This window comes from Xyrauchen texanus, chromosome 44, assembly GCF_025860055.1.
Source record: "Xyrauchen texanus isolate HMW12.3.18 chromosome 44, RBS_HiC_50CHRs, whole genome shotgun sequence".
NCBI lineage: Eukaryota > Metazoa > Chordata > Actinopteri > Cypriniformes > Catostomidae > Xyrauchen > Xyrauchen texanus.
In genome coordinates this window covers 30,681,105-30,709,090 of record NC_068319.1, presented here as the reverse complement: position 1 = coordinate 30,709,090, position 27,986 = coordinate 30,681,105, and the positions used below count along the sequence as shown (strand labels likewise).

The following is a 27,986-nucleotide window of genomic DNA, read 5'->3' as shown; positions in this document are numbered from 1 at the left end:
CATAGATATTCAACCTCGCCACTGCCGTTGCAGTGACCTCACACATTAAATGTAAATTCGTAACACGTTTGCCTGGGAGATGACAATGATCTATCTTATCCAGGCCCCCTTTTTAGCTGCTTTAGGACAAACCCTGCCAAGTGTTCATCTGAAAGATCTGCTGTGTTCTCTCTCTCTAAACTTCAAAAAGGCTAATTCATCTTAAACAATATTTGTTCATTCTTAACTCCCTGATGATTAGAACATTTTTTGGCTTAATATTCATACTGCCTTTTCAAGATTTGGTTTGTACATGCAACAGACTAGAGGATGCTTGTGACATCATCCATATAGCTGCGCAGAGCTGGCAATCTCACACAGACTGAGCAGGTAATCCTCGGGCCATCTATCTTGCACCAAATAGGATGACTTCAAATGCTGCTGTGAACAAGATGGGAAAGATCATCAGAGAACATCCCATCACTATTCCTTTTTCCAGTTGCTGCCAACCAGTTTTGTACTCCTGTGTCATGCGACATATCTTCAGGTCTCCATAGGAACTGTCTACCAAGCTCCTAATACACTCTGGTACATGGAAAAAAGTCTTGTGCATAGCTGATCAGCTGGTGTGAAACTGATCCATGGAGGTCTTTCTTGTCTCCATTTGCAGACTGGATCTACTCCCGAATTACTGACGCATACTCCACACTGCTAGGACACCTGCCTTCTTAAAGGCCTATAGAGTGTCCCATTCGGGTCTGGAGCTTAAGTTGTTCTTCCTACCTACCACATGTCTGATACCACTCAGAGCTACATCAAATTCCACTACTAGCTCCACTGGCCATGGGACATATACGGGGGAGCCAAGCAGACTGCGTTTATGGGGATCAAAAGTTGCTGTATTAACTGGAATATGTAAGCTTCATAGTATGGTTATTACAACAATCTTGACATGAGAGACTGATTACAATTTTATCCAAATGGAATTAAAATAGCAAAGCTATCAGCTTTACTACATTTCTAATTAGCAAGGTGGTAGTTTTTAAATCAAGTAGATTTTCCACGTCTCATGCACGCACTGCATAATTTGGAGTGGTTTCTCACTAACCAACAAGCTAACGGAATACTTTAAAGATGCACTCAGTATTATTTTGTTTTTGTCATCTTGGACTTACACTGATACCTAGGTACATGGATCCCACATCAGTCGAACGCAATAGATTTCAAAAGCTAAAGTATGTCAGGACTGGGGCTTGGACTGGGGCCCAGAGTGTGCTGCTGGCAACCCAGAGGACTAACCACTATGATAAGGAGCTGTGTGGATCCAAGTTTTAGAGAATCACAAGAGGCAGGACTTGGGGAAAACAGACTGTCTTTACTTAATGTTCTTCTTGAATAAACACAACAGATCAATCATCAAAAGCAGGGCTGAAGAAAGTACAGATCCTTAATGGCTTGATGCTGGCAAAACATGTCCAAAAGCATAGCACAAACAAGAAGGTCAAAATATATGGAAGAAAGTCTGTCAATGTAATCAAAAGTAGGTCAAACAGGCATTTACAAAAGATCTGCCTAAGCAAAAGAACTTCAAGACCGAGCAAAGATACAAACAAAAGCAGGTCTTATACACACACACACACACACACACACACTCATGTTGGTCTACCTATCATTATGAGGACTTTCCATAGACATAATGACTTTTATACTGTATAAACTATAGATTCTATCCTCTAAACCTAACACAACCCCTAAACCTAACCCTCACAGAAAACCTTCTGCATTTTTACATTTTCAATAAAACATTGTTTAGTATGATTAAGCGATTTGAATTATGGGGACACTAGAAATGTCCTCATAAATCACATTTATAGCATAATAACCTTGTAATTACTAATTTGTAACTTACAAAATTGTCCTCGTAAATCACAAACACACACACACACACACACACACACACTCTAAAAAGCCAGGCACAGGTGATATCATTGAGCTAATAATGAACAGGAAATTAGGAGGAAGTTGTGGAAGGACTTGTGCTCTAGGTTCCCCTCTGCTGGACAGACCGTGTCCAGTGACAAAGTAATTATGACTTGAAGGTTGTTCATTTGCAACTTCCAAGAAGGAATCTAGCATTTACGATAAAAAGCATGTGAAGGCAGTATTAATCACAAGCACGTGCTGCCTACATCCAAATCAGGCAAGAAGGGCATTCTTTATTGCATGTCACATATTAAAGTTGGAGACAAAATACGGAAGAAGCCAGACTAAAACAAATACACAATCAAGTAAGGCAAACGTTTCGTACTTTTTTCAGTTGTACCGTGAATAAGTAAAAGTGGATTCACCTGCATCACTTTTATATGATTTATATGGTTTATTAATGCATGGTATCTTGCAAATTAATTAAAAGGGTGAGTCATTAGCTATTACATTAGACAAATATAAGATTTGTCATGAATCAAGCCCTGAAAGTAAAATCATTTTGCTAAACTGTTGCTTTCCATTAGTGATGTGCCCTTATTCGGAAAGCACGAGTAATGGCTTCAAAATGACTAAAATGACAATGCAATGGTGAATCTGTTAAGCAAGTGTAACTTATACTATAAATAAAGTGTAAGAGATATAGAATTTATTAATAAACATGTGAACAGTGATTTCAAGATTAAATCGTATGGCCATGTTGCAGTCTCTGTTTATTGTGTGCAGCTCAGGAAAATAATAATTGTTAGACTTATTATCATTATTCAACCAGCTCAAGTATAAAGCTATATTTTATACAAACATACCTAAATTTACAACACAATGATGAGTCTGTGAACTTAATGACTAAAGTGTAAACTTTATGAATGAAAATGCGCACGGTGTGATCTTAAGTTTTAATCAGATTACAGTTGCAGTCTTCGTTTACTGTGCACATCTCAGAAATCTTGTCAAGAGTAACATTACCTAAGATAAATGACTAAGTTAATGTTTAAAAGCTTTTGAGCGAGATATACAAGAACATGCATATGCATCTCACTCACTCCTCAAGCAGGCAAGCAGGCAGTGTTTGATGAAAGGGAGGGGAAGGGATTGCTTTCTAAAACACAGCAAATGCAAGTGACCTGCAAAAAACATTTTGGTATTTGAATATACACTCACCTAAAGGATTATTAGGAACACCTGTTCAATTTCTCATTAATGCAATTATCTAATCAACCAATCACATGGCAGTTGCTTCAATGCATTTGGGGGTGTGGTCCTGGTCAAGACAATCTCCTGAACTTCAAACTGAATGTCAGAATGGGAAAGAAAGGTGATTTAAGCAATTTTGAGTGTGGCATGGTTGTTGGTGCCAGACGGGCCGGTCTGAGTATTTCACAATCTGCTCAGTTACTGGGATTTTCACGCACAACCATTTCTAGGGTTTACAAAGAATGGTGTGAAAAGGAAAAACATCCAGTATGCGGCAGTCCTGTGGGCTGAAAATGCCTTGTTGATGCTAGAGGTCAGAGGAGAATGGGCCGACTGATTCAAGCTGATAGAAGAGCAACTTTGCCTGAAATAACCACTCGTTACAACCGAGGTATGCAGCAAAGCATTTGTGAAGCCACAACACGCACAACCTTGAGGCGGATGGGCTACAACAGCAGAAGACCCCACCGGTACCACTCATCTCCACTACAAATAGGAAAAAGAGGCTACAATTTGCAAGAGCTCACCAAAATTGGACAGTTGAAGACTGGAAAAATGTTGCCTGGTCTGATGAGTCTCGATTTCTGTTGAGACATTCAGATGGTAGAGTCAGAATTTGGCGTAAACAGAATGAGAACATGGATCCATCATGCCTTGTTACCACTGTGCAGGCTGGTGGTGGTGGTGTAATGGTGTGGGGATGTTTTCTTGGCACACTTTAGGCCCCTTAGTGCCAATTGGGCATCGTTTAAATGCCACGGCCTACCTGAGCATTGTTTCTGACCATGTCCATCCCTTTATGGCCACCATGTACCCATCCACTGATGGCTACTTCCAGCAGGATAATGCACCATGTCACAAAGCTCGAATCATTTCAAATTGGTTTCTTGAACATGACAATGAGTTCAGTGTACTAAAATGGCCCCCACAGTCACCAGATCTCAACCCAATAGAGCATCTTTGGGATGTGGTGGAACGGGAGCTTCGTGCCCTGGATGTGCATCCCACAAATCTCCATCAACTGCAAGATGCTATCCTATAAATATGGGCCAACATTTCTAAAGAATGCTTTCAGCACCTTGTTGAATCAATGCCATGTAGAATTAAGGCAGTTCTGAAGGCGAAAGGGGGTCAAACACAGTATTAGTATGGTGTTCCTAATAATCCTTTAGGTGAGTGTATGCACTAAGTATGATTTAGTTGTTTTGCAAAATATCCTGTGCATAACTTGAATGGGTTAGGTCAAATGCTATTTTATATAGAGGTTCTTCTCCTTTTTTTCTTAGAATTAGGGTTCTCATGAAAATTAGATAAGAACTGACATTGAGCACAGCGTTGTGTAGCAGTCACGAAAATAAAGCCCTAATTTATATTCTTTCTGTATATAACCTTGTTCTTATTTTCTCTAGTGGTACAGTGAATATCTCTTCAAAAATATTAGTGAATGGTAATAAAAAGCCAAACATAAATTCAGCTGTGTAGGGAAATATTTTACTACATAATATCTTTATACTCAGGAAGTTCATCTTTTTCTTTAAAATGGTCCTTTTCCCCAGAGCTATGCATACCTCAATCTGATATTTATTTGACTTTCTTTTTCACTTATAAATGATGTTAAAGTTGTAGGTGAGTTGAACAGAAATGTAAATGGGGTATCATTTTCTCATTTGTAATTTGGTTCTCTGTAATTTCACTGCATGCATATAATTTATCCATGAATTTTCCCCTTTTTCATTTGCCACATTTTTTACAGGTCAATACACAACGGTTGTTAGACACAGTGAATTAAACTATAGCTTTCACAGGTTTTAGCAAGCCCTTTGAGTCTGATCAAACAACAAGTTTAAGTCTGTAAGTGTCAAACCCATTGGCTAAATACTTTAAATTTCACAGTAGATACTTTTTTTTACTGAAGAAGTGTTTGTCCTAAGTTACAGTGTTGTGAAAAAAGTAAGTACTGTTATGTTCTCTGTTGTCTTTTGTTTTTGTACTGTTATTTTGAAGTTTAGTTTAGTTCCTGTTTTCTGTTTGGTTTTTGTAGTCCTTTGTAGTTTCTTTTTATGATTGGTTTTCCCCTGATTAGTTCTCCTTCCCTGATTGTTCCCCAGGTGTTCCTTATTCCCTTGTTTGTTCCTTTTTGTATATAAGCCCTTTAAGTTTCCTTGTTCCTTGTTAGTTCTTGCATGTGTTATGCTCTGTACTAGGTTTCCTTGTTTTTTTCCCTTTGTCCTGAGTTTTCCCCTGTTTTGTTAATAAAGCTGCACATAGATCCACAACCTCTGCCTGCCTACGTCACAGAAGAACTAACCCTCAGATGGATCTAGCAGCAATCTTCCTCCAGTTGAGCCGGGCGAACCTCCCTTTGATCGAATACTCACATATGTTTTGCACCATTGCCAGATGCACTGGTTATGCGGACCGACACCTAAAGTCCATTTACCAGATCGGCCTCCTTGCCCATGGATGGGAGGAGTTGCCGGAGAGTGGTGAGTACACTTGGATTGAGTACGTGGATATGATTTTGGAGAGGTTTGCTCCTGAGCCAACGCCCACGCCTGCCACGGTCAATGAGCCAACGCCCACACCTGCCACGGCCAACAAGCCTAAAGCCTCGTCCGTCCCAGAGTCAGCGTTGCCAGCCTCGTCCATCCCAGAGCCAGCGTTGTCAGCTCCGTCCGCCCGGAGGAGGAAGAGAAGAGGAAAGGCTTCTGCTCCCCAGCCCACGCTTGCCACGGTCAGCGAGCCAGAGCCCACGCCTGCCACGGTCAGCGAGCCAGAGCCTGTAGCCTCGGCCGTCCCAGAGCCAGCGCCTGTAGCCTCGGCCGTCCCAGAGCCAGCGCCTGTAGCCTCGGCCGTCCCAGAGCCAGCGCCTGTAGCCTCGGCCGTCCCAGAGCCAGCTCCTGTAGCCTCGGCCGTCCCAGCGCCTCCCGAGCCACCCAGGGCTCTGCCTCCCGAGCCACCCAGGGCTCCGCCTCCCAAGGATCTCGAGTCTTCCAGGGCTCCTCCTCCCGAGCCTTCCAGGGCTCCACCTCCCAAGTCTCTCGAGTCTTCCAGGGCTCCTCCTCCTGAGCCTTCCAGGGCTCCGCCTCCCAAGTCTCTCGAGCCTTCCAGGGCTCCGCCTCCCGAGCCTTCCAGGGCTCCGCCTCCCGAGCCTTCCAGGGCTCCGCCTCCCGAGCCTTCCAGGGCTCCGCCTCCCGAGCCTTCCAGGGCTCTGCCTCCCGAGCCTTCCAGGGCTCCGCCTCCCGAGCCTTCTAGGGCTCCTCCTCCCGAGCCTTCCAGGGCACCGCCTCCCAAGTCTTCCAGGGCTCCTTCTCTCGAGCCTCCCAGGGCTCCGCCTCCCAAGTCTCTCGAGTCTTCCAGGGCTCCTCCTCCCGAGCCTCCCAGGGCTCCGCCTCCCAGGGCTCCTCCTCTCGAGCATTCCAGGGCTCCGCCTCTCGAGCCTCCCAGGGCTCCGCCCTCCAGGGCTCCACCTCTCGAGCCTTCCAGGGCTCCGCCTCTCAAGCCTCTCGAGCCTTCCAGGGCTCCGCCCCTCGAGCCTCTCAGGACTCCGCCCCTCAAGCCTCCCATGGCTTCAATTCCTGAGCCTTCCACGGCTCCGCCTCTCAAGCCTCCTATGGCGCCACCTTCCTCAGCTCTGCCTCCCGAGCCTTCCTCGGCTCCGCCTCCCGAGCCTTCCTCGGCTCCGCCTCCCGAGCCTCCCTCGGCTCCGCCTCCAGGGCCTTCCACGGTTCCGCCTCCCAGGCCTCCTGAACCAGTCCCCTTCCTGTGTCCTCCTCCCAGGCCCCCTGACCCAGTCACTGTCTTGTGGCCTCCCCCCAGGCCTCCTGACCCTGTTCCCATCCTGTGGCCTCCCTCCAGGCCCCCTGATCCGGTTCCTGACCTGTGGCCTCCTCCCAGGCCTCCTGACCCGGTCCCTGACCTGTGGCCTCCTCCCAGGCCTCCTGACCCGGTCCCTGTCCTGTGGCCTCCTGACCCGATCCCTGTTCTGTGGCCTCCTCCCAGGCCTCCTGACCCGGTTCCAGTCCTGTGGCCTCCTCCCAGGCCCCCTGAGCCAGTCCCTGTCCAGTGGCCTCCTCCCAGGTCCCCTGACCCAGTCCCTGTCCAGTTGCCTCCTCCCAGGTCCTCCGAACCTGTCCTTGCCCTGTGGCCAGCTCCCAGACCACCTGAACCTGTCCTTGCCCTGTGGCCAGCTCCCAGGCCTCCTGAACTGGTCCCTGCCCTGTGGCCAGCTCCCAGGCCTCCTGAACCTACCCTTGCCCTGTGGCCAGCTCCCAGACCACCTGAACCTGTCCTTGCCCTCTGTGCCCCCTTAGACCTCCTGCCTGCCCTTTGTGCCCCCCTGGACTGCCTGTCTGCCCCTTGTGCCCCCTTTGACTGCCTGTTTGACCCCTGTGCCCCCTTGGTCTGCCTGTTGGCCCCCTTGGACAATTTGTTTTTTGTTTTCCTTGTTTTGTTTTTACTTTTTGGAGCGTCTGGAATCCGCTCCTTAAAGCGGGGGCTCTGTTATGTTCTCTGTTGTCTTTTGTTTTTGTACTGTTATTTTGAAGTTTAGTTTAGTTCCTGTTTTCTGTTTGGTTTTTGTAGTCCTTTTTAGTTTCTTTTTATGATTGGTTTTCCCCTGATTAGTTCTCCTTCCCTGATTGTTCCCCAGGTGTTCCTTTTTGTATATAAGCCCTTTTAGTTTCCTTGTTCCTTGTTAGTTCTTGCATGTGTTATGCTCTGTACTAGGTTTCCTTGTTTTTTTCCCTTTGTCCTGAGTTTTCCCCTGTTTTGTTAATAAAGCTGCACATAGATCCACAACCTCTGCCTACCTGCCTTCCAGGGCTCCGCCTCCCGAGCCTTCCAGGGCTCCGCCTCCCGAGCCTTCCAGGGCTCCGCCTCCCGAGCCTTCCAGGGCTCTGCCTCCCAAGTCTCTCGAGTCTTCCAGGGCTCCGCCTCCCGAGCCTCCCAGGGCTCCGCCTCCCGAGCCTCCCAGGGCTCCTCCTCTCGAGCATTCCAGGGCTCCGCCTCTCGAGCCTCCCAGGGCTCCGCCCTCCAGGGCTCCACCTCTCGAGCCTTCCAGGGCTCCGCCTCTCAAGCCTTTCGAGCCTTCCAGGGCTCCGCCTCTCAAGCCTCTCGAGCCTTCCAGGGCTCCGCCTCTCAAGCCTTCCAGGGCTCTACCTCCCAGGGCTCCGCCCCTCGAGCCTCCCAGGACTCCGCCCCTCAAGCCTCCCATGGCTTCAATTCCTGAGCCTTCCACGGCTCCGCCTCTCAAGCCTCCCAGGGCTCCGCCTCTTGAGCCTCCCGAACCTCCCAGGGCTCCGCCTTCCACGGCTCTACCTCCCAGGGCTCCGCCCCTCGAGCCTCCCATTGCTTCAATTCCTGAGCCTTCCACGGCTCCACCTCCTATGGCTCCGCCTCTAGAGCCTCCTATGGCGCCACCTCCCTCAGCTCCGCCTCCTCCCACGGCTCCGCCTCTCGAGCCTCCCAGGGCTCCGCCTCCCGAACCTCCCAGGGCACCGCCTTCCAGGGCTCCGTCTCTAGAGCCTTCCACAGCTCCACCTCCCAGGGCTCCACCCCCCGAAGCCTCCCAGGGCTCCGCCCCTCGAGCCTCCCATGGCTTCAATTCCTGAGCCTTCCACGGCTCCACCTCCTATGGCTCCACCGCTAGAGCCTCCTATGGCGCCACCTCCCTTGGCTCCTCCTCCCTCAGCTCTGCCTCCAGAGCCTTCCAGGTCACTGCCTCTAGAGCCTCCTATGGCGCCACCTCCCTCAGCTCTGCCTCCCGAGCCTCCCACGGCTCCGCCTCCCGAGTCTCCCTCAGCTCTGCCTCCTGAGCCTCCCACGGCTCCGCCTCTCAAGCCTCTCAAGCCTCCTATGGCGCCACCTTCCTCAGCTCTGCCTCCTGAGCCTCCCACGGCTCCGCCTCCCGCGGCTCTGCCTCCTGAGCCTCCCACAGCTCTGCCTCCCGCGGCTCTGCCTCCTGAGCCTCCCACAGCTCTGCCTCCTGAGCCTCCCACGGCGCCACCTCCCTCGGCTCCGCCTCCCGAGCCTCCCTCGGCTCCGCCTCCAGGGCCTTCCACGGTTCCGCCTCCCAGGCCTCCTGAACCAGTCCCCGTCCTGTGTCCTCCTCCCAGGCCCCCTGACCCAGTCACTGTCTTGTGGCCTCCCCCCAGGCCTCCTGACCCTGTTCCCATCCTGTGGCCTCCCTCCAGGCCCCCTGACCCGGTTCCTGACCTGTGCCCTCCTCCCAGGCCTCCTGACCCGGTCCCTGACCTGTGCCCTCCTCCCAGGCCTCCTGACCCGGCCCCTGTCCTGTGGCCTCCTCCCAGGCCCCCTGACCTAGTCCCTGTCTTGTGGCCTCCTCCCAGGCCTCCTGACCCTGTTCCCGTCCTGTGGCCTCCTCCCAGGCCTCCTGACCTGGCCCCAGTCTTGTGGCCTCCTCCCAGGCCTCCTGACCTGGCCCCAGTCTTGTGGTCTCCTCCCAGGCCTCCTGACCCTGTTCCCGTCCTGTGGCCTCATCCCAGGCCTCCTGACCTGGCCCCAGTCTTGTGGTCTCCTCCCAGGCCTCCTGACCCAGCCCCTGTCCTGTGGCCTCCTCCCAGGCCTCCTGACCCGGCCCCTGTCCTGTGGCCTCCTCCCAGGCCTCCTGACCCGGCCCCTGTCCTGTGGCCTCCTCCCAGGCCTCCTGACCCGGCCCCTGTCCTGTGGCCTCCTCCCAGGCCTCCTGACCCGGCCTCTGTCCTGTGGCCTCCTCCCAGGCCTCCTGACCCTGTTCCCGACCTGTGGCCTCCTCCCAGGCTTCCTGACCCGGTCCCTGTCCTGTGGCCTCCTGACCCGGTCCCTGTTCTGTGGCCTCCTCCCAGGCCTCCTGACCCGGTTCCAGTCCTGTGGCCTCCTCCCAGGCCCCCTGACCCAGTCCCTGTCCAGTTGCCTCCTCCCAGGTCCTCCGAACCTGTCCTTGCCCTGTGGCCAGCTCCCAGACCACCTGAACCTGTCCTTGCCCTGTGGCCAGCTCCCAGGCCTCCTGAACTGGTCCCTGCCCTGTGGCCAGCTCCCAGGCCTCCTGAACCTACCCTTGCCCTGTGGCCAGCTCCCAGACCACCTGAACCTGTTCTTGCCCTCTGTGCCCCCTTAGACCTCCTGCCTGCCCTTTGTGCCCCCCTGGACTGCCTGTCTGCCCCTTGTGCCCCCTTTGACTGCCTGTTTGACCCCTGTGCCCCCTTGGTCTGCCTGTTGGCCCCCTTGGACAATTTGTTTTTTGTTTTCCTTGTTTTGTTTTTACTTTTTGGAGCGTCTGGAATCCGCTCCTTAAAGCGGGGGCTCTGTTATGTTCTCTGTTGTCTTTTGTTTTTGTACTGTTATTTTGAAGTTTAGTTTAGTTCCTGTTTTCTGTTTGGTTTTTGTAGTCCTTTTAGTTTCTTTTTATGATTGGTTTTCCCCTGATTAGTTCTCCTTCCCTGATTGTTCCCCAGGTGTTCCTTTTTTGTATATAAGCCCTTTTAGTTTCCTTGTTCCTTGTTAGTTCTTGCATGTGTTATGCTCTGTACTAGGTTTCCTTGTTTTTTCCCTTTGTCCTGAGTTTTCCCCTGTTTTGTTAATAAAGCTGCACATAGATCCACAACCTCTGCCTACCTACGTCACAAGTACACTCCATGCAAATGTCATTCAATATTTTTTTTTCAACATATTATGACATACAGATTCTGCATTGTCATGTTGATAGACAAGGTAATATAATTAAACAAATGACTTGTACATTTGATTATAATTTGCTGTATTGTTTTTTATTTCACTTGCTCTTCTAGTTGAGTTTCAGGCTTTGTGTCCGAGTGGAGTTGGATTCTCCGCTGATGGAAAAGGTGATTGTGATTCAGAGCCTTGTGTTCTCTTTATGATCACAGCAACAACTGTGTACATATGCATTACAGTATTATTATTATTATTATATATTCAGTATGACTGTGTTCCCAATCAAAAAGCTACTTTGATGCTGCGCTGATTTATCACTTTAGGAACGTCTTTAGGAGTGACCAGCTGTGAATATGTGTGCAACACGTCAATGAAATTGACTAGAATGTATAGCCTCCGCCGGTGACATCATCAGGATGCGCCAGTACAGGGGCTATAAATAGATGAGCCACAGGCGCATCGTCAGGTCTTTTGTCTTCAGACCACTCTGTGTGTGTGTTGTGCTTCTCAATTCTGTCAAAAACTTTCTACTTTCCTCTGTTAGGAGTTAGAATTTGTTAGGCAGTGTGCAGAAAACCTATTCTTTTTCAATTATGACTGATAAACAAAGCAAGTGGTATGTGTTCCCGTGTTTACGCTCTATGGCTGAAACGGACACACACCAGTTTTGCTTTGTGTGTTTGGGGGAAGAGCATGCTGCTCTTGCGTTGGGGCAGGGCGGGTGCAAGCATTGCAATCTGTTTCAGTCAAAATGCTTCGCACTCCTCTCGCTTACTTCCGAGAGGCAGCACTCACTCTTCCATCATGGGGCTCTCGTATGGATCTGGCTGAGGAGCGAGAGACGGGTCCGTCCCTATCGCTCGCTCTCTCCCCAGATCCAGCCGGTCCTTCTCGTGATCCTGAAGTGCGCTCCGGCGCGAATCTCTTGAGTCTGCGGACTTCGAGCTTCCCACCTCTGAGCATTCCGCGCACGATAATAAAGCGGCTGAGGAATTACTCGAGGTGGTTACTCAGGCTGTGGCCAGACTACAGTTAGATTTGCCATGCAAACAAGAGACCCAAAACTGGAAGACAGATTTCTGTCTGGTGGCAAAAGGAAGGCAACGCTACATCAGTCCCTTCCCTTCTTTGATGACCTCGATGAAGAGCAACTTCCTGTGTCTTCGTGCCCTCGACGTCGACATATTCGATTATCATGGGTGCTGAGGCATGGGGGTATTCCGTGATGCTGCCGGTAGAGGAGACACTTGTGGGTTATATCTCGCCTGGCTTGGCATCATATCTAAAGAGACCCACTCTCCCCACAAAGCCATGCAGGACCACCTCCACACTTGTGGGGAAAGCTTAGCAGGCAGCAGGTCAGGCAGGTGCTGCCCTGCACACTATGGCAGTGTTGCAGGCGTACCAGCCTGACCTGTTAAAGGACTTGAGTGCGGGCAGTACGGCCGACGAAGAGGCTTTCGCAGAGCTTCGTCGTGCCACAGATCTGTCTCTCCGGACGATCAAACAGATGGCTCACGCCATTGGCCGGTCTATGGCTGCTTTGGTCAGCATGGAGAGACACTTATGGCTAAACCTTTCGGGCATCAGATACAAGGACAAAGTGTTCCTCCTCGATGCCCCGATTTCGCCTTCTGGCTTATTTGGTGACTCAATGAACACAGTTATCACCAGGTTTCAAGAGGCGAAAAGTCATGAGGAAGCCTTCGGGCAATTCCTTCCTTGCCGCACTCAGGGGGAGGGGCCGTCGGCCACCCAGCCCCGCCCTGGTCCTTCTAGAAGGGAGGCTCAAAAATAGAGCGTTGCGAATCGCGTTCCCCCTTGAAGAGACAGGGGACCGGCTCGTCGACCTCAGCAGCCCCCAAAGCAAGACCTCAGGACCGTCATCTCCAAGAAGAGAAAGCCCTGACGGTTTTGCAGGGTTATGAGCTTTCACCTCAAGTTTTCGAGACCATTCTACGTGCTAGGTCTCCCTCTACTAGAAGTTAAGCCAATAAATGTCTTTGAAATATTGTGCAGTGTACATAATGCAGATCCAGTTAACTGCCAGATTGCTTCAGTTGTGGACTTTCTGCAGGGAAAATTATCAGCAGGCACATGCCCCGCCACTCTCAGGGTTTATGTGGCCGCTCTATCGGCTTGACATGCCTTGATGCCATTGGGGAAACATCCTCTGCATGCTCGCTTCGTTCATGGAGCCATGCGATTGTGACCTCCTGCTAGGACCAGGATCCCTTCGTAGGACTTAGCAATAGTCCTTGAGGGTCTTGTTGAGACCCCCTTTGAACCTCAAGAGTCAGCGTCTGATAAATTTCTGACTCTCAAGATGGATTTTCTTATGGCAATTACTTCTCTTATAGGAATTGGGGATCTGCAGGCTCTGCCTGTCTTGCCATCCTGCATAGATTTTGCCCCAGGAATGGCTAAAACAATATTGCACCCTCATCCTGACTACCTGCCTAAGGTTTCTTTCTCGAGTGTACATCCGGTCACTCTCGAAGTCTTCTGCTCCCCGCCGTTTACAACGCCAGATCAGGAAAGTCTTCACGGACTGTGTCCCTTCAGACTTACGTCCACCGCGCTAGCGCAGTGGCGTAAGTCAGGGCAAATATTTTTGTTACGCGGGCCGTAACAAAGCACCAAGCAAACAATGTCACATTGGGTGAGGGATGCTATTGTCTTGGCCTATGAGGCACGCGGACAAGCTTTGCCAGAGGTATCAGGGCTCACTCTACCAGAGGGGTCACTTCCTCTAAAGCTTTGGCCAGAGGTGTCCCTCTGAAACATGTTTGTAATGCGGCAGGCTGGTCATCTCCACACACATTCATAAGATTTTATATTTTGGATGTTCATGCCACTCTTATGTCCTTGAGTCAACATCACAAGCTCATGTCTGAGACCTCTCGTACGCTTGTGAGCACAACTAAACAACCGTAAAGGGTCCAGACATCCGCAGTGTGGCGGCGTGGGTATTCTCGTTTCCAAAGCGCTAAAGTGTAGCTTTTTGATAGGGAACATCTCGGGTTACTTAATTGTAACCCCTATTCCCTGACAAAAGCGGAATTAGATGCTGCGCTTCATTGCTGCACTGAGGATGCCCCAGGACTGCTCTTCAGACAAAATACCAGACAAAAATGCACCTGTGGCGCATCTGTTTATAGCCCCTGTACCGGTGCATCCTGATGATGTCTAGTCAATTTCATTGATGTGTTGCACACATATTCACAGCTGGTCACTCCTAAAGATGTTCCCAAAGTGCTAAATCAGCGCAGCATCTCGTTCCGCTTTTATCAGGGAACAGGGGTTACAGTTAAGTAACCAGAGAAGTTGTCATTATGTCATTTACTCTTTGTGTTCATTCAACTGTTCAGCTGCAGTCAATGTTCCTGTAAAGGGATCAATGGTCAGGAGGCTTGATTGGCCTAATACGGGACCGGGTGTGTAGGATCACAACCCGGCCCTCTGCCCTCCGCCCTGCTACATTCCTCCCTCGTTCTCTCAGGCTGGGGAGCCCCCAGCATGACGTACACCCCCCCATTTCCCTGGGGGAGGCCGTGCCCTAAGCCCCGTTTGCCGGTCATCCCGGTCTACCTGGACGAGAACCAAATTACTTCCTGTAACAGTGCAGTACCCCCCAAAAAACAAAAAAATGTAAAAGAGAGATAGAGAGAGCAGGGCTTAAAGTATTCCGGCCGGGGGCCAGATTTCCGGCTTGAGGGCAGGTCCGGCCTCCGGCGCAGGCAAAATTTATTAATCAGGCTGCAAATTACAGTCGGACGCACTTTCGGCGCGGACGCGCTTGGAAAAAACGAGTCGCCGCTTCCATTATGAGCCGCGATACCCGCGGCTGCATTTGAAACTGGGAACTTGAATGCGGTTTAATATTTTCAATTGATTTCACCTACCAATCATATGAGAGGAGCGCAGCTCTAACTAACGTCACAAGCCTATCAGAAGCAGGGCGGGTCCTGGCAACAGTGTGATTTGAGATCCATACCTCACGTTAGCGTCGTCGGTGAAAGCATGGAGCGCAGAACTCCAGAAACAACATTAGGTGACTTAATGTCATCATGGATGAAAAGAAAGGAGATGTGAGTTGGTTGATTTCGTAAATTAGCTCAGGTCAGCATAATCATATTTTCTGTCTACACCTTTTGATGTTAGCCTTACGTTGACTGGGCTAACATTAACATACACTGCTGCTAGGTAACTTCAGACTGTTAGTTAAATATTTAATGTAGAACATTCTGTGTAGCTTACTAAAAAAACATTATGTGTAGGCCTACCATGAAAACGAGTCCACTTTAAACCGCTTTATTTTCTGTCAGCAATGTATGACAAGTAACGTTGCAGTGTGTAACGCACCTTTAGTGCTGTCAACGTTAACGTATGCGATTTCTTTTTTTTTTGTCCAGCTTTAATGTATTAAAATATTTAACACAATTAACGCTGCATCCGTTCTTTGTCATTCTTTAGCTCTTATTAGTTATTAGTTTGTCCACCAAATGCTTTAAACCATTAATGTGCTGACAAGACAAAAGAGAACGCACTTCAGTAAATGTCCTCCTCACACACACACACACACACACACACGAGGCACAAAAAGTCGCGAACCAGTATCGAATTCTCTTTCGCGCTTGAACGAACAATAACACACACATTTATGCCAAAATGTCCGCTTTGTCGAGTATCCTCACAAGAATCAATCATTATTAACTTTAAATGAGTTAAATAAAATCTTAAATGGAAGTAAAGAGTAGTGAGAGAATGAGACGCGTGAGATCCTGTCACCAGCTGTAGATCTTAAAGTGACAGTAGCCACTAATTCTGTCTGTCAGTAAAGTTAACCAAAGAACAAAGGGAACAGAGAAAACTACTAACTACTCTTTGACTAAAGAACGCTTGTAGCTTTAATAAGGATTAATCGAATTTAATTTATAATTTATGCATTATGGACTATTTTATAACCCTAAAATTTAGTATACTAAATAAAATATCAGTGATACTGGCCTTCATTAATAAAAAGATGCCATTAAGATACAGCCGTAATACTTAAAAATAAATGGTTCCATTTGAAGATAAGTCCGTCTCTGCAAAACACCCCCCAAAAAAAGTTCAGGCTCAGCAATTTTTTTCACTTTAAGCTCTGACAGAGAGAGAGAGAGAGAGATGAAAAAAAAACCTCTTACTCGCCAGTTCTCCGATACACCGTAGCTTGTTCCTCGGCCACTCCTCCACCCTCTATCGGACGACAGTCGCGCCTCTCCGGGCGGATCAGAGGCAGACCTCCAGCCCCTGGCGGACAGAATGCCCCGCCGCATTCTCGGGGAACAGAAGGGGTCTCCCCCGCCCCTGGCAGCGGTTCTCCCGCTCCAGGTGGTCGGCAGCGAGCCCCTCCCCGCTCGCGGTCGGTGGTCTTAAACTTTGTTGTGTTTCAGCGCCAGTAGGCGACTCCTGCGCCCCTGGCAGCGGCCCTGACCACTCCAGGCGGTCGGTTAGGAGCCCCTTCTCCCCTCTCGGTCGGCGGCCATCGTCCTCTTCCAGGCGGCTAGGCTCCTCGTCCCCCGGCAGATGGCCGTGGCTGCTCCATTGGGGTGGACGTAGTTGCGAGAACTCTACTTTGGCGTATCCCTCCTCCTTCCCTGATTTCGGCACCAGTGTAAAGGGATCAATGGAAAGGAGAAGACGAGAACCGGCTTGAAGATACAAATAATAGTTTAATATAAAACTTAAACAGTAAACAAACACACATGACGGACATGTCCGTAAACTATCTCTCTCTCCCGCACAATCCTCTGCAGTCGACCTTTATCCCTCTCGGGAGGCTTGATTAGCCTAATACGGGACCGAGTGTGTAGGATCACGACCCGGCCCCGCCCTCCGCCCTTCCACAGTTTCCTATATTGTTCACACTGTTGTCTTTAACTTTTAAACTAATCATGTTTATATCTTGATAATATTCTCATGGAACAGACATTAATGAGTGCACACAGGAGGCTGATATCTGTCTTAATGGAGTGTGTGAGAATCTTAGAGGGAGTTACCGATGCATCTGTCACGCTGGATATAAAAATGTGAAGAACGGCAGGAACTGTGTGGGTGAGAACATCTTTAATAATAATAACCCTAACCCTAACCCTTTAATAATAATCACTGAGATATAAGATGTAGTACAAAAGACAAAGGCATATTGGAATTATTTTTTATAAATAAAGGGGTCATGAAGTGCTTATTTTTATAGTTTTATTATCTTCCCTGAGGTCCAATGATAATGTTATAAGAGTATTTTTGCACTAAATTTTGTTCATAATTTAGATTATAATTTAGTACTAAATGATCATTTTCCACCCTGTTTTTGGCCCTCTGTCTGAAATGCTCAGTTTTGGCCTAAGCACCTCCTTACAATGAAAATGCTCACTGTTGTGATTGAATAACATTATGCAGCCCCTCAAATTCAGCAAACTCATTTGGAAGAGAATGAACAAGCCCCTCAACATTATAAAAATAAATTTCAGGGTTTACAAACTGTTAATCTCAAGCACAACTGTTATCACTCAGAACCATAAACTATCAAAATGTCATGACATTTGAAATATTCATGAATTAAATAGTTTACTTGCATTTTTGAAGTGTTTTTAACTGTCCCATTCTTCAATAACAGTTTCTTTTGCGAATCTTGAATCATATTATGACTGTTTCACAAGCAATCCACATTGACATGAGCCAAAAAACACACACACACAGTCCAAAGCACGTTGAAATGAAGCACACACATACTGTAGTCCCACTGAGGTGCACATCACCGGAAACACACAGAACCGGTCAAAGACGTCCATCTAGTTCATGTTTATATACACCAACAATTAAAAATTATTAACGTGTCCATGATGTGTTTGTGCTCAAAACAACAAGAGGCAGCAGCTGAATGAAAGTTATAACTTAAAGAGTTATAACTTGACACCGCATCTTTTAAAAGTAGCGAGATACATGACGGCGAGTCTGTGTAGTCCATGTTTATATAGAAATTAATCCAGTCCAGGTGGGTCCCCTTTGGTGTTATGGAATAATTAGCCACACAAGGCGTGCTCTCTTGACTTTAACTGCACCAGTGGGCGGGGCTAAGGGTGCGATGACGCACATTGTGGGATGTGTAAATACAAATGAGCAATATTTTGTGATGTCACGAACAGACAGATTTCAAAACGAAACGTTTCAGCTGGGTGGCAACTATAAATGCTCTTTTTCTCAACTCTTTTTAGACTGGAAAGTTTTGAGTTCTGAAATGTACAGTATGTTTTTATTGTACAATTACCTCTTATATGTCTAAATATCAAGGGCACTTTGATTCTCCATCATGACTCCTTTTATGAAGAGAAATGTCATGTTTGCATTACATTTATTCACTTGTCATGTACATGAATATTATTACGTTTTATTGTAATAGTCTGAAAAATAGTCTGCTATAGAATAGCAGTGATGTTTAACCACTGTCTCTATTCTGTCTAACACCAGCATTTACTATATTAGAGTAAACGTGGAATTTACCATTGTGATTTGATTCCTAGTAAAAATCCCTTTCAGAAGCCTTTGTTTTCCATGAATATAAAGTTGGCTCTTATAAGACACATTTCTGTGTCTCAGTGTTTGTGGTGTGTTTGTGGTCTGCAGATATTGATGAATGTGCAGTGAACAGTATTCTCTGTGATAACGGACTGTGCCGGAATGTTCCAGGCAGCTACAGTTGCACCTGTCCTGCTGGATTCAACTTCAGGCATGATACAGAGACCTGTGAGGGTCAGTTTTCACATATTACAGCTTGTTCAGCATGTTCTTACATTAGAAGGTGACACCTGAAAACTCTGTTTCAATTATTGTAAAGTCCGAACATTTGAGAGCTCAAGCAATCATCATGTACAGAAGCTGGGCTTCTAAATGGGAAAAAATATTTTTATTGAAATCCCAATATCCAATAAATTATTAGATGCAGATCCAATGCAATTAGAGCGCATGAAGCTCCCATAGACTAGAGAAGCATGGCGTCCGGGTGAGACACACGATAAATGACTCTTGTTAAATGAAAATCAATCTTTACTTCACTGAAAAGCTAATGGTACAGTACAGATATCTGCCATAGACTCCCATTTAAACACGCTTTATGGGCCTTGCATCCACTGAATTCAAGGGACCTTTTTTTACATTAAAAAAATACAGATTATGAGTGATATTTTACACTTTTATTCAATAAAATCTTGAAATGTTCCAAGAGTCATTTTCAGGATCTTTACACTGTAGATTATTTGTTTGCACACTTCATGACTCGTTTTGGATGAAACTGTACGGGGAAGCTGTGTTTCCTGTGTAGTCTTAAAGCAATCGATCAGCATGGCTTTCAGGTGTATTTATGTGGAAACACATTGTAAATTCCAGTATTCCAGCTGAAATCAGCAAGACCTCACATGTCCAAACATGTCAAGTGTAGATTGAGAGTCAGTGGCACAGTGTTGAACAATATTGAATAGAAATATTGATTTTTATATTGCTGACCTTTTGAACTTGAACAATTATACATAAGTAATATATTTCAATGTTGTTTTTCTTCAGATGTGAATGAGTGTGCGAGTGCTCCGTGTATTAATGGAGTGTGCAAGAACAGCGGAGGCTCTTTCTCCTGCGAGTGCTCACTAGGAAGTAAACTGGACTCCACTGGACTTATATGTGTTGGTAAATGTACATGTTAAAATACATACATGAATACACGGAAACCACAGTGGAGAAAAAATCATGATAAACATATGTATATGAAATGTCTAATTTTGCTTTCCATTTTGCACTAACAAAACATTTATTTCAATTTTATCTTTCACGCATGTGTTCTACAACGGCAAAACACAGTAACTTCAGCAACTCTGCAGCTACAAAATGTGTAGCTACTGTGTTTTGCCTTTGTACTGCAATATTGATGCTGGAAATACTTTATCAAGGTTATGTACCTTTCCAGAAAAAAACAAGGAAAGTGTTTTGTGTTCTTTTCCTGTCTGTTTTATGATGTGTTAGTTGTGTGTGTTGAGGGAAGGATTATTTTCACAGATAGTTTGAAGGGCTCATGTTGGTTAACACTTCGGAGCGGCCGCTGTGAAGTCAATATAAATGGCAGTACGCTCAGGTCACAGTGTTGTGCAACGCTTGGAGCGGGCTGGGGCAGTCCATGTGAACCATGTCAAACCGGTATGAAAATATACACTACTACATACAGTGCTGCCTACTGTACTATCTGTAGTAAGAGTACTTTACACTATTAAAAATAGCACTACTAAAGAGTACTACTGTAAATTATCTATATGTTTGAGTTACAACCTGACCTCATTAAAATGTGCCCATCATGCTATACATATGCTTGAAAATGTTTACAATGTATTGGTTAAATCAGCGTTTCTCAACGGGGGCGGTACCGTCGCCTAGGGGGCGTTTGGACAGTGTTGGGGGGCGGTGTGAACGAGGCAGCAGAGAGGGGGGCTCAGGCACAAATGGGGGCGTTACTCAGAGGTACTCAACAGGCGGCCTGCGCAAAAATCTTTTCAGCTCTTCTCCTTAGCCTATGTCTTCATCTTGCTCGGATTACTGCTGCCACTTCACCAGGAGGATATGCCAGGAGAGCCGCTTCCTAAGTTACACATGCTTTTAAGAGGCGGAGAATTTTCAGCGCAAAATAGAGGCGCTTTCACCGGCTTTTTCTGTACATAACGCTGAATACATAATTAGGCGCATAATTAGTGCTCAAGGCTCACACTAATGACCGTAATTAATTTAAAAAAGTGGCTGTTTTTGACGTCGTTTTTTCTTCGGTTCAGTTCAGGTGGCCGAGCTGTTGTCGTCTTTGTTCGTCATTTGAAATCAAATGACCGTTTGTAGGCTATTCAAATTTGAAGCCTAGTATATATTGCCTAATTGAGTGCTGTGAACGACCGCTGCTTTTTCATTGGCCATTTAGGTTAGTTACGTTATTGTTCACGTGATTGGTTCATCTTAAAAAAATTTGTGTGTGAGCCTGAATTTGTTTGAATTTCTAAATACATTTACAATACCTTTCAAACAATCCATGTGTTTTTGCATTTTTTTCCAAACACTATATTACTCAACTTGAGGCTTTTACATGTAGTTTAAATACAATAAGAAACTTCAGTTTCAGTTTTTTTTTACCAAAAACTCAGGCTTCAGGTATCAGTGTTGCAATTGTTTGGCTGTAATCGTATTTCTGAAGTGTTTTTGTTTTGGGGGGGGGGGGGCGTTAAGAGGATCATGAAGAGGTCAGGGGGCGTTTGTTCAAAAAAAGGTTGAGAACCACTGGGTTAAATAGATGGGTGTGTTTTTTTTTTTCAATAGAATCATTTTTTTCTGTTAGAACCTATTGAAATGTCCTTTTTCCATGTCAGAATGCTTTATTTTTATGTCCATTATTGAGAGAGAAACAGTATTTATCTCTAAAATTAGTGTTGATATTGAGTGATGAACACACTAGTGATTTTTGGGTGTTGTTCACTTTGTTTAAATTTGGATTATTAATACTAAAGTGATTGTGCATGCACACAGATCCTGTATGTGAACGAGGATTTGCTCAATCAAGAGGTGTTTCATGTGAAGGTGAGAATTTCATAATGTTGTGTGAAAACTGCTGTGAGTTTAAAACATGAGCTCATTTTCACTAAATTCTCTGATGGTTTTGCACATTAGCATCATCTGAGCAACACCGCGTTAAGAGAAATCTGTTTATAAGGTGTTATGAAATGCTCTTTTTATTTTATATAGTTTTTTATCTTCCCTTAGGTCCACTGATAATGTTTGATAAAGTTTTTTGCACCAAAACAGTTATAATTTAGTAATATATGATCATTTTTTCACCCTGTCTCTAGGCCATTTGGCCTAACACCTCCTTAAATGTCAATGAAAACGAACTCATTTGAAATCAGCCATATTTAAAACTAAATCAGAAAAGAATGAACAATCCCACAATATTATAAATCTAAATGTCAGGATTTACACATAACACACATCCAAACATTGCATTCAAATATATGAAACTGTTCATCTCAAGCACAACTGTTATCACTCAGCACCATAAACTATCAAACACTCATGACATGAAATATTCATGAATGAAACTGTTTACTTGCTGTTTTACAATATGTCCAAGTGATTTTAACTGCCCTATCATTCAAGTTGTTTGCAAAGCTTGAATCATATTATTACTGTTTCACAAGCAATCCATGTTGACATGAGCTGAAAAAACAAGTAATCCACACAGAAATACTGTAAAGATTGCAGGAATGAGGCGAGAGAAAAAGGATCTATATGCAGGCTTTTTAATAAAAAACATTTTTGATAAACAAAGAAACTGAGATGACAATCAGGGAATGAATCAGGAACAGAGACACAAGAAGGAAAACACAGAAATTCAAACTACAAGTCTTAGTTCTTCTAGCAACCTCTAGTGGCCGCTAGGGAAAATGTCCCAAGTGTCAAGTCACGAGCAAGGTCGCGAGCCAGGGAGTCGATTTAGTCGGAGAAGTGTGGGAAATGCGGCGAGAGATGTTGAACATGTCGGCAATGCTGACAAAAAAAACTTGCGCCATACCTACGCGGGCCATGCTACGTCTTGCTTGCTGAGGGCATCCTGCGGCTTCCAAACATCAGGCAGCTCCGCCTCAAACTGGGCCCAGCTCTCAGCCCCAGCATTGAGCGCCCCACAGGAAGCGCACACCCCCCGTCTCCCGAACGTCCTCAAGGACCTGGAAGGCTCCCAACTACGCTCTGCAACCACCCTCGCCCTCAGGGCCACGAAGGTCACATCGTTGACACTCGGGCAGGCGATGGCCACCCTCATGTCCAGGAGTGCCATCTGTGGCTGAACCTGGTCAAGAGTTGTTATGTAGATACAGCACGCTTCCTCAACGCCCCCGTCTCCCTGTTCGGTCTATTCGGTGACACCGTTGATGACTTCACCCAGCAGTTCTCAGCGGTGAAGAAACAAATGGAGGCCATTTCCCACATCATGAACCGCCGCCGTACCAATGCGGGCCGTGCTCCATCTGCTCGATGAGGACATCCTCCTGTGGCTTCCAAATGTCAGGCAGCTCCGCCTCAACCTGGGCCCAGCTCTCAGCCCCAGCATCGATTGCCCCACAGGAAGTGCACACCCCCTGTTTCCCGAAAGTTCTCAAGGACCTGGAAGGCTCCCAAGCTTTCCTGAGACGGATGACCCAGGGAACGAGACATTTGCTCCGGAGCTGGTAAGCAGAATCTTCATTTAAAGGTATTTTCATTTACATCGGTGCACGGCGAAGACGCCAACACCCTGTGTTCCTAGATCGTCACTCTTTTACTCAAAGACGCGATAGAGCCTGTCCCTCCAGCTGAGATGAAGTTTTTCTACAGTTTTTCTTTTAAACCCATTCGAAGTATTTCGCCACTCTTTACCTTCCCCCAGCCAGGGCAGGTGGTGGTCTCCGCTGGGTATTTTCCCCTTGAAAGAATAGGAGTTGGAAAAGAACGCCTTTCCTGATCTGTGTGATAGCGTTAAGATGGCCCCAGCCGCTTTAAGCCTATGCGAGAAACATAGAGAGAGAAAAGGCACGGCTGGGGTGGCCTGATCCCATGCTTGGCACATAGCTTTGTTCCCCCCTTCGGGGTGCCGGAACCTAAAAGGTTTATGATGATTTTATGGGGCGTTGGTGAGGGGTAAGTGAAGTCTGATGCAGCCTGTCACTTTGGCATGCAACTGCTTGCCCGCACCTGCATCAGCAGCGCATGTACATGGTTTAGCGCATGGCGTGATTGAATAAGGACCCCTAGTGTCGCTTCACTAGTCACAACGTCGAAGTGATCGACAGACGGGGAACGTCTAGGTTACTGTTGTAACCTCCGTTCGCTGATGGAGGGAATGAGACGTTGTGTCCCCCTGGCCACGACGATGAAACCGAGGCACTGCTATGGCCGTACCTTACTCTTGGCTCCTGCAAAACCTGAATGGACAGATGATTCCCTCCTTTTATACCCGTATGTCCGGGGGAGGGACATGCTAATTCTGTCTGATAATTTCTCATTGGCCTTTTCTCAAGTTCAGAGGTAACCGAGGCCTTCAAAGAAGTCCCCTAGTGTCGCTTCACTCAACACATAGTCTCGTTCCCTCCATCAGAGTCTTTTTCTTCCATTCCCTCAGTGAAATCTGCTGGTGGTGAAATATTTAACTCAGCCATTGATATTAATAATGATTTTAAAGAATACTATCTTGATCTTTATAGCTCCACATCTTCGTCTACTGAAAAGGATATTAGAAACTTTGTGGAACCATTAGAACTTCCTAAACTGATGACTGAGATAACCTTAGAGGAGCTTGGTGAGGTAATTCAGGCCTTGCCTACAGGCAGGCTCTGGGGCCAGACGGCTTTGCCGCTGAATTTTTTAGATCTTATGCCACAGAACTGGCTCCAATTTTGCTAGAAGTTTATATGGAATCATTAAAGAAGGGAAAGCTTCTGCCAACTATGACACAAGCCCGGATCAGTCTGATTCTTAAAAAGGACAACGATCCAAGCAAGTGTAAGAGTTACTGTCCAATTTTCCTGATCCAGCTAGACGTAAAAATATTGTAAAACATTTTGGTTAACTGACTGAGTAAAGTTATGACATCTTTTATACATATAGATCAGGTGAGTTTTATCCGAGGCCGTATCTCTTCTGATAACATTAGGCATTTCATTAATGCCATGTGGGCAGTGGCGAACAATAAAGACTCTGGTTGCTGCCATCTCACTTGATGCCGAAAAGGTGTTTGATATGGTAGATTGGGATTATCTTTTTAAGATTTTGGAAATGTATGGGTTCAGGAATACTTTTATTGGGTGGATTAAGTTACTTTATAGACACCTGGTAGCGCTGTACAAACGGATGGATTATTTTCAGATTATTTTACTCTGGATTACTCCGGCAGGGTTGCCCTCTTTCCCCATTATTGTTCTGTCTTGCCCTGCAACCATTAGCAGCCGTGAAAAGAAAGGAGGATGATTTTCTTGTGGTGGTGGCTGGAGGTGTGATGCATAAGCTTTTGCTTTATGCAAATTATATTTGATTATTTCTCTCCGACCCTACTAGATCTATGGCTTGCCTCCACAGAATTGTTAATTCTTCAGTCGCAGCATCAGAGGGTGGGCTCCTACTTTCGGAAGTGGACAAGTCTACTGAGCTCCCACTCTCGGGCGGTGGAGCTCAGGACGAAGTGGACGGTGAGTTGGCAGCACTGCTTACCCGAGTGGTTTTGAACATCGGGCTTGAGTAGAAACCTCCGCCTTGCCATGAGCGTTTGGGGCTGGATGATTGGTTTCTGCATGATGACATCAATCGTCCCCCTGGTGGCATCAGTGCAGAGGCTAGGAGCTTGGTAAGTGCTCACCAGTCCCTCACTCATCGGGATGACCCATCTCGGCTGCATGATTCAGTTTGCCAGATGGCTACCCAGGTTCACTGGCTTCCTTTCCCCTGCGGTGTTGGGCGAGGATACCCCGGTCCTTCGTGTGGAGTTCACCACCCTTCTGACAAAGGGAGCTGTAGAGCCCGTCCCATTAGCCGAGACACACAAAGGATTTTACAGCCCTTATTTTATCATGCCCAAGAGAGGGGGTGGGTTGCACCCAATTCTGGATCTGAATGAAGCCTTTTACAGGCTTCTGTTCAAGATGCTGATGCAGAGCACATCCTGTTGTCAGTATGACATCAGGTTTGGTTTACGGCCATCGACCTGAAGGATGCGTACTTTCACGTATCGATTCTTCCTTGACACAGACACCTTCTTTGGTTCTTCGAGGGACTCCTCCTTTGGAGTCAGCAGATGTTGAAGTGTCTGCGAGAAACTCAACCTTGCAAACCTTGCACACCTCTCGAGTGTCATCTCGTCACCCCCTTTGGTACTCCCTGTCCAAGGCTCCCCTTGGCGTGGACACCTTGGTGCACAGCTGGCCTCAGGGGCTGCGCAAGTACGTTTTCCCCCATGAGCCTCATTGCACAGACCTTGTGCAAAGTCAGGGAGGATGGGCAGCAAGTCCTGATGTCCACATTCCCCTGAGGCAGGACCTTCTCACTCACAGGCAGGGCACCCATGTCCGAACCTCTGGAACCTCCACGTCTGGCTCCTGGATGTGACATGGAATACATAGCAGGCCTTCTGCCAGCTGTGATAGACACAATCACTCAGGCCAGAGCCCCCCCCACGAGGCGGCTGTTTGCTCTGAAGTGGCGTCTGTTTGCAAATTGGTGTTCTTTCCACAGGGAAGATCCACAGAGATGCACGGTCAGGTCTGTGTTGTCCTTCCTCCCTGAGGGGCTGGACAGACGGATGTCTCCCTCCACCCTGAAGGTCTACATAACTGCTATAGCATCATATCACGATATGCTGGATGGGAGGCCCTCACAACAGCACAACCTGATCACCAGGTTCCTAAAGGGCAATAGGAGATTGAATAATCCTAGACTGTGCCTGATTCCCTTTTGGGATCTCTCTGTGGTCCTACCTGTCTTACAGAGAGCCCCCTTTGAGGCCTTGGAAGAGGCTAATCTTAGCCCTTTGTCTCTAAAGATGGCCCTCCTGGTGCTCACTTCTATCAAGAGGGTTGGGGACCTACAGGTGCTCTGTCACCAGCGAATGCCTGGAGTTTGGGCCTGCACACTCTCATGTGATCTTGAGACCCCGGTCCGGTTATGTGCCCAAAGATCCCACCACTCACTTTCGAGATCAGGTGGTGAACCTGCAAGGGCTCCCTTCAGAGGAGGAAGACTGTCATTGACCTTGTTGTTGTTGTTGCTGTGTCCAATTCATGCCCTGCGCATCAATCTGGACAGCACGCAGAGATTTAGACGCTCAGAGCAGCACTTTGTCTGTTTTGGAGGACAGCAGAAGGGGAAGCTGTCTCCAAACAGAGGCTGGTCCATTGGATTGTGGATGCCATTTCCTTGGCTTACCAATCACAAGACCTGTTGTGCCCCTTGGGAGTCCGGGCACACTCCACTAGAGGTGTTGCATCCTCCTGGGCACTGGCGAAGGGGCGCCTCTCTAACAGACATATGCAGAGCAGCGGGTTGGGCTACACTTGAGATCTGCTCAGCTACTATTCGGACGCTCTTGCTTACTGCTCCGCGCTTTGCCCTATCGCTTTTATATTTTTATATTTTATCTTCTTTTATCAACTAATTTTAACTTAAGCAAATCAGCACAGTGCTCAAAAGCTTGGACTACTACTACTACTACTACAAAAAAAAAAGCAGAATTCTTTTATCCGACCAGCCTCCCACTAAAAGTTTTCATTCCAGGGAAGGGAAAACACAACTGCCTACATTCAAAAGGATAAGAGAAAATGCCTCTTCTGGAATCTACTTGCTGCACTAACTGCCACAGACTTTTACAAAGGATTGCAGTTCTTGAAACAAAGTTACTTACGGGACCACCAAACCAGACGGAACACACAACAGAGCTTCGTCATGGATGCCCTCAGCATACAGCCTGTGAGTCCCATGAATCTAGTGCTCCTCGACAGGCCATACTGAGTGTAGAGAAACAAGCCAATCGACTTACAAATCGATGGCACAAACAGGGAGCGAGACCAAAAGGCACTCGAGACATCAGATTGTCACGAGCATCACATATTGCCGCAGTAGCATCCTCTACCCCAGATACGGCTCTGACAAGGATTGCAAACACTGGTTTCCTACCACCGCCTATCCATCTTCAGAACAGATTTGAAGTATTAATGAATGAGGAATCCCCAAACGTGATGAATGTGATCGAACACAGACTTTATAGTTTATAGGTTATAGTTGATTCTATGAATATATGTTTTGCATTTTTGTTTCAGATGTGTGAAACAATAATCATTTGTTAATCATGAAAAAAATATAGTTCTTGGTGGAGCTGGTGGAGGGTCCAGAGACAGGTGTAGACCAGGGGACAAGAGCGGATCCGGTGGGCAGGAAAGTGGCTCCAGAAATGGAACGAGGTCTGGCAGCCAGGGAGGCAGAGACTCAGGGGGCAGAGCCATAGGATGCGGAGACTCAGGGGGCAGACACACATGAGTAGGAGACTCAGGGGGTGGAGCAGCTGGAGGAGGAGCGTGCGGAGC

At 47.1% G+C, this 27,986-nt stretch overlaps 1 protein-coding gene across 1 annotated transcript in view; it reads left to right on the top strand.

Annotated features, from left to right (window-relative positions):
* Positions 1 to 27,986, top strand: part of LOC127636651 (fibrillin-2-like) — a 169,052-nt gene that overhangs the window by 71,509 nt on the left and 69,557 nt on the right. Inside the window, 6 exon segments of the mRNA XM_052117306.1 lie at positions 10,944 to 10,997; positions 16,801 to 16,926; positions 18,496 to 18,621; positions 19,429 to 19,548; positions 19,915 to 20,052; positions 21,415 to 21,465. Of these exon segments, the coding sequence (XP_051973266.1) occupies positions 10,944 to 10,997; positions 16,801 to 16,926; positions 18,496 to 18,621; positions 19,429 to 19,548; positions 19,915 to 20,052; positions 21,415 to 21,465 (615 nt within the window).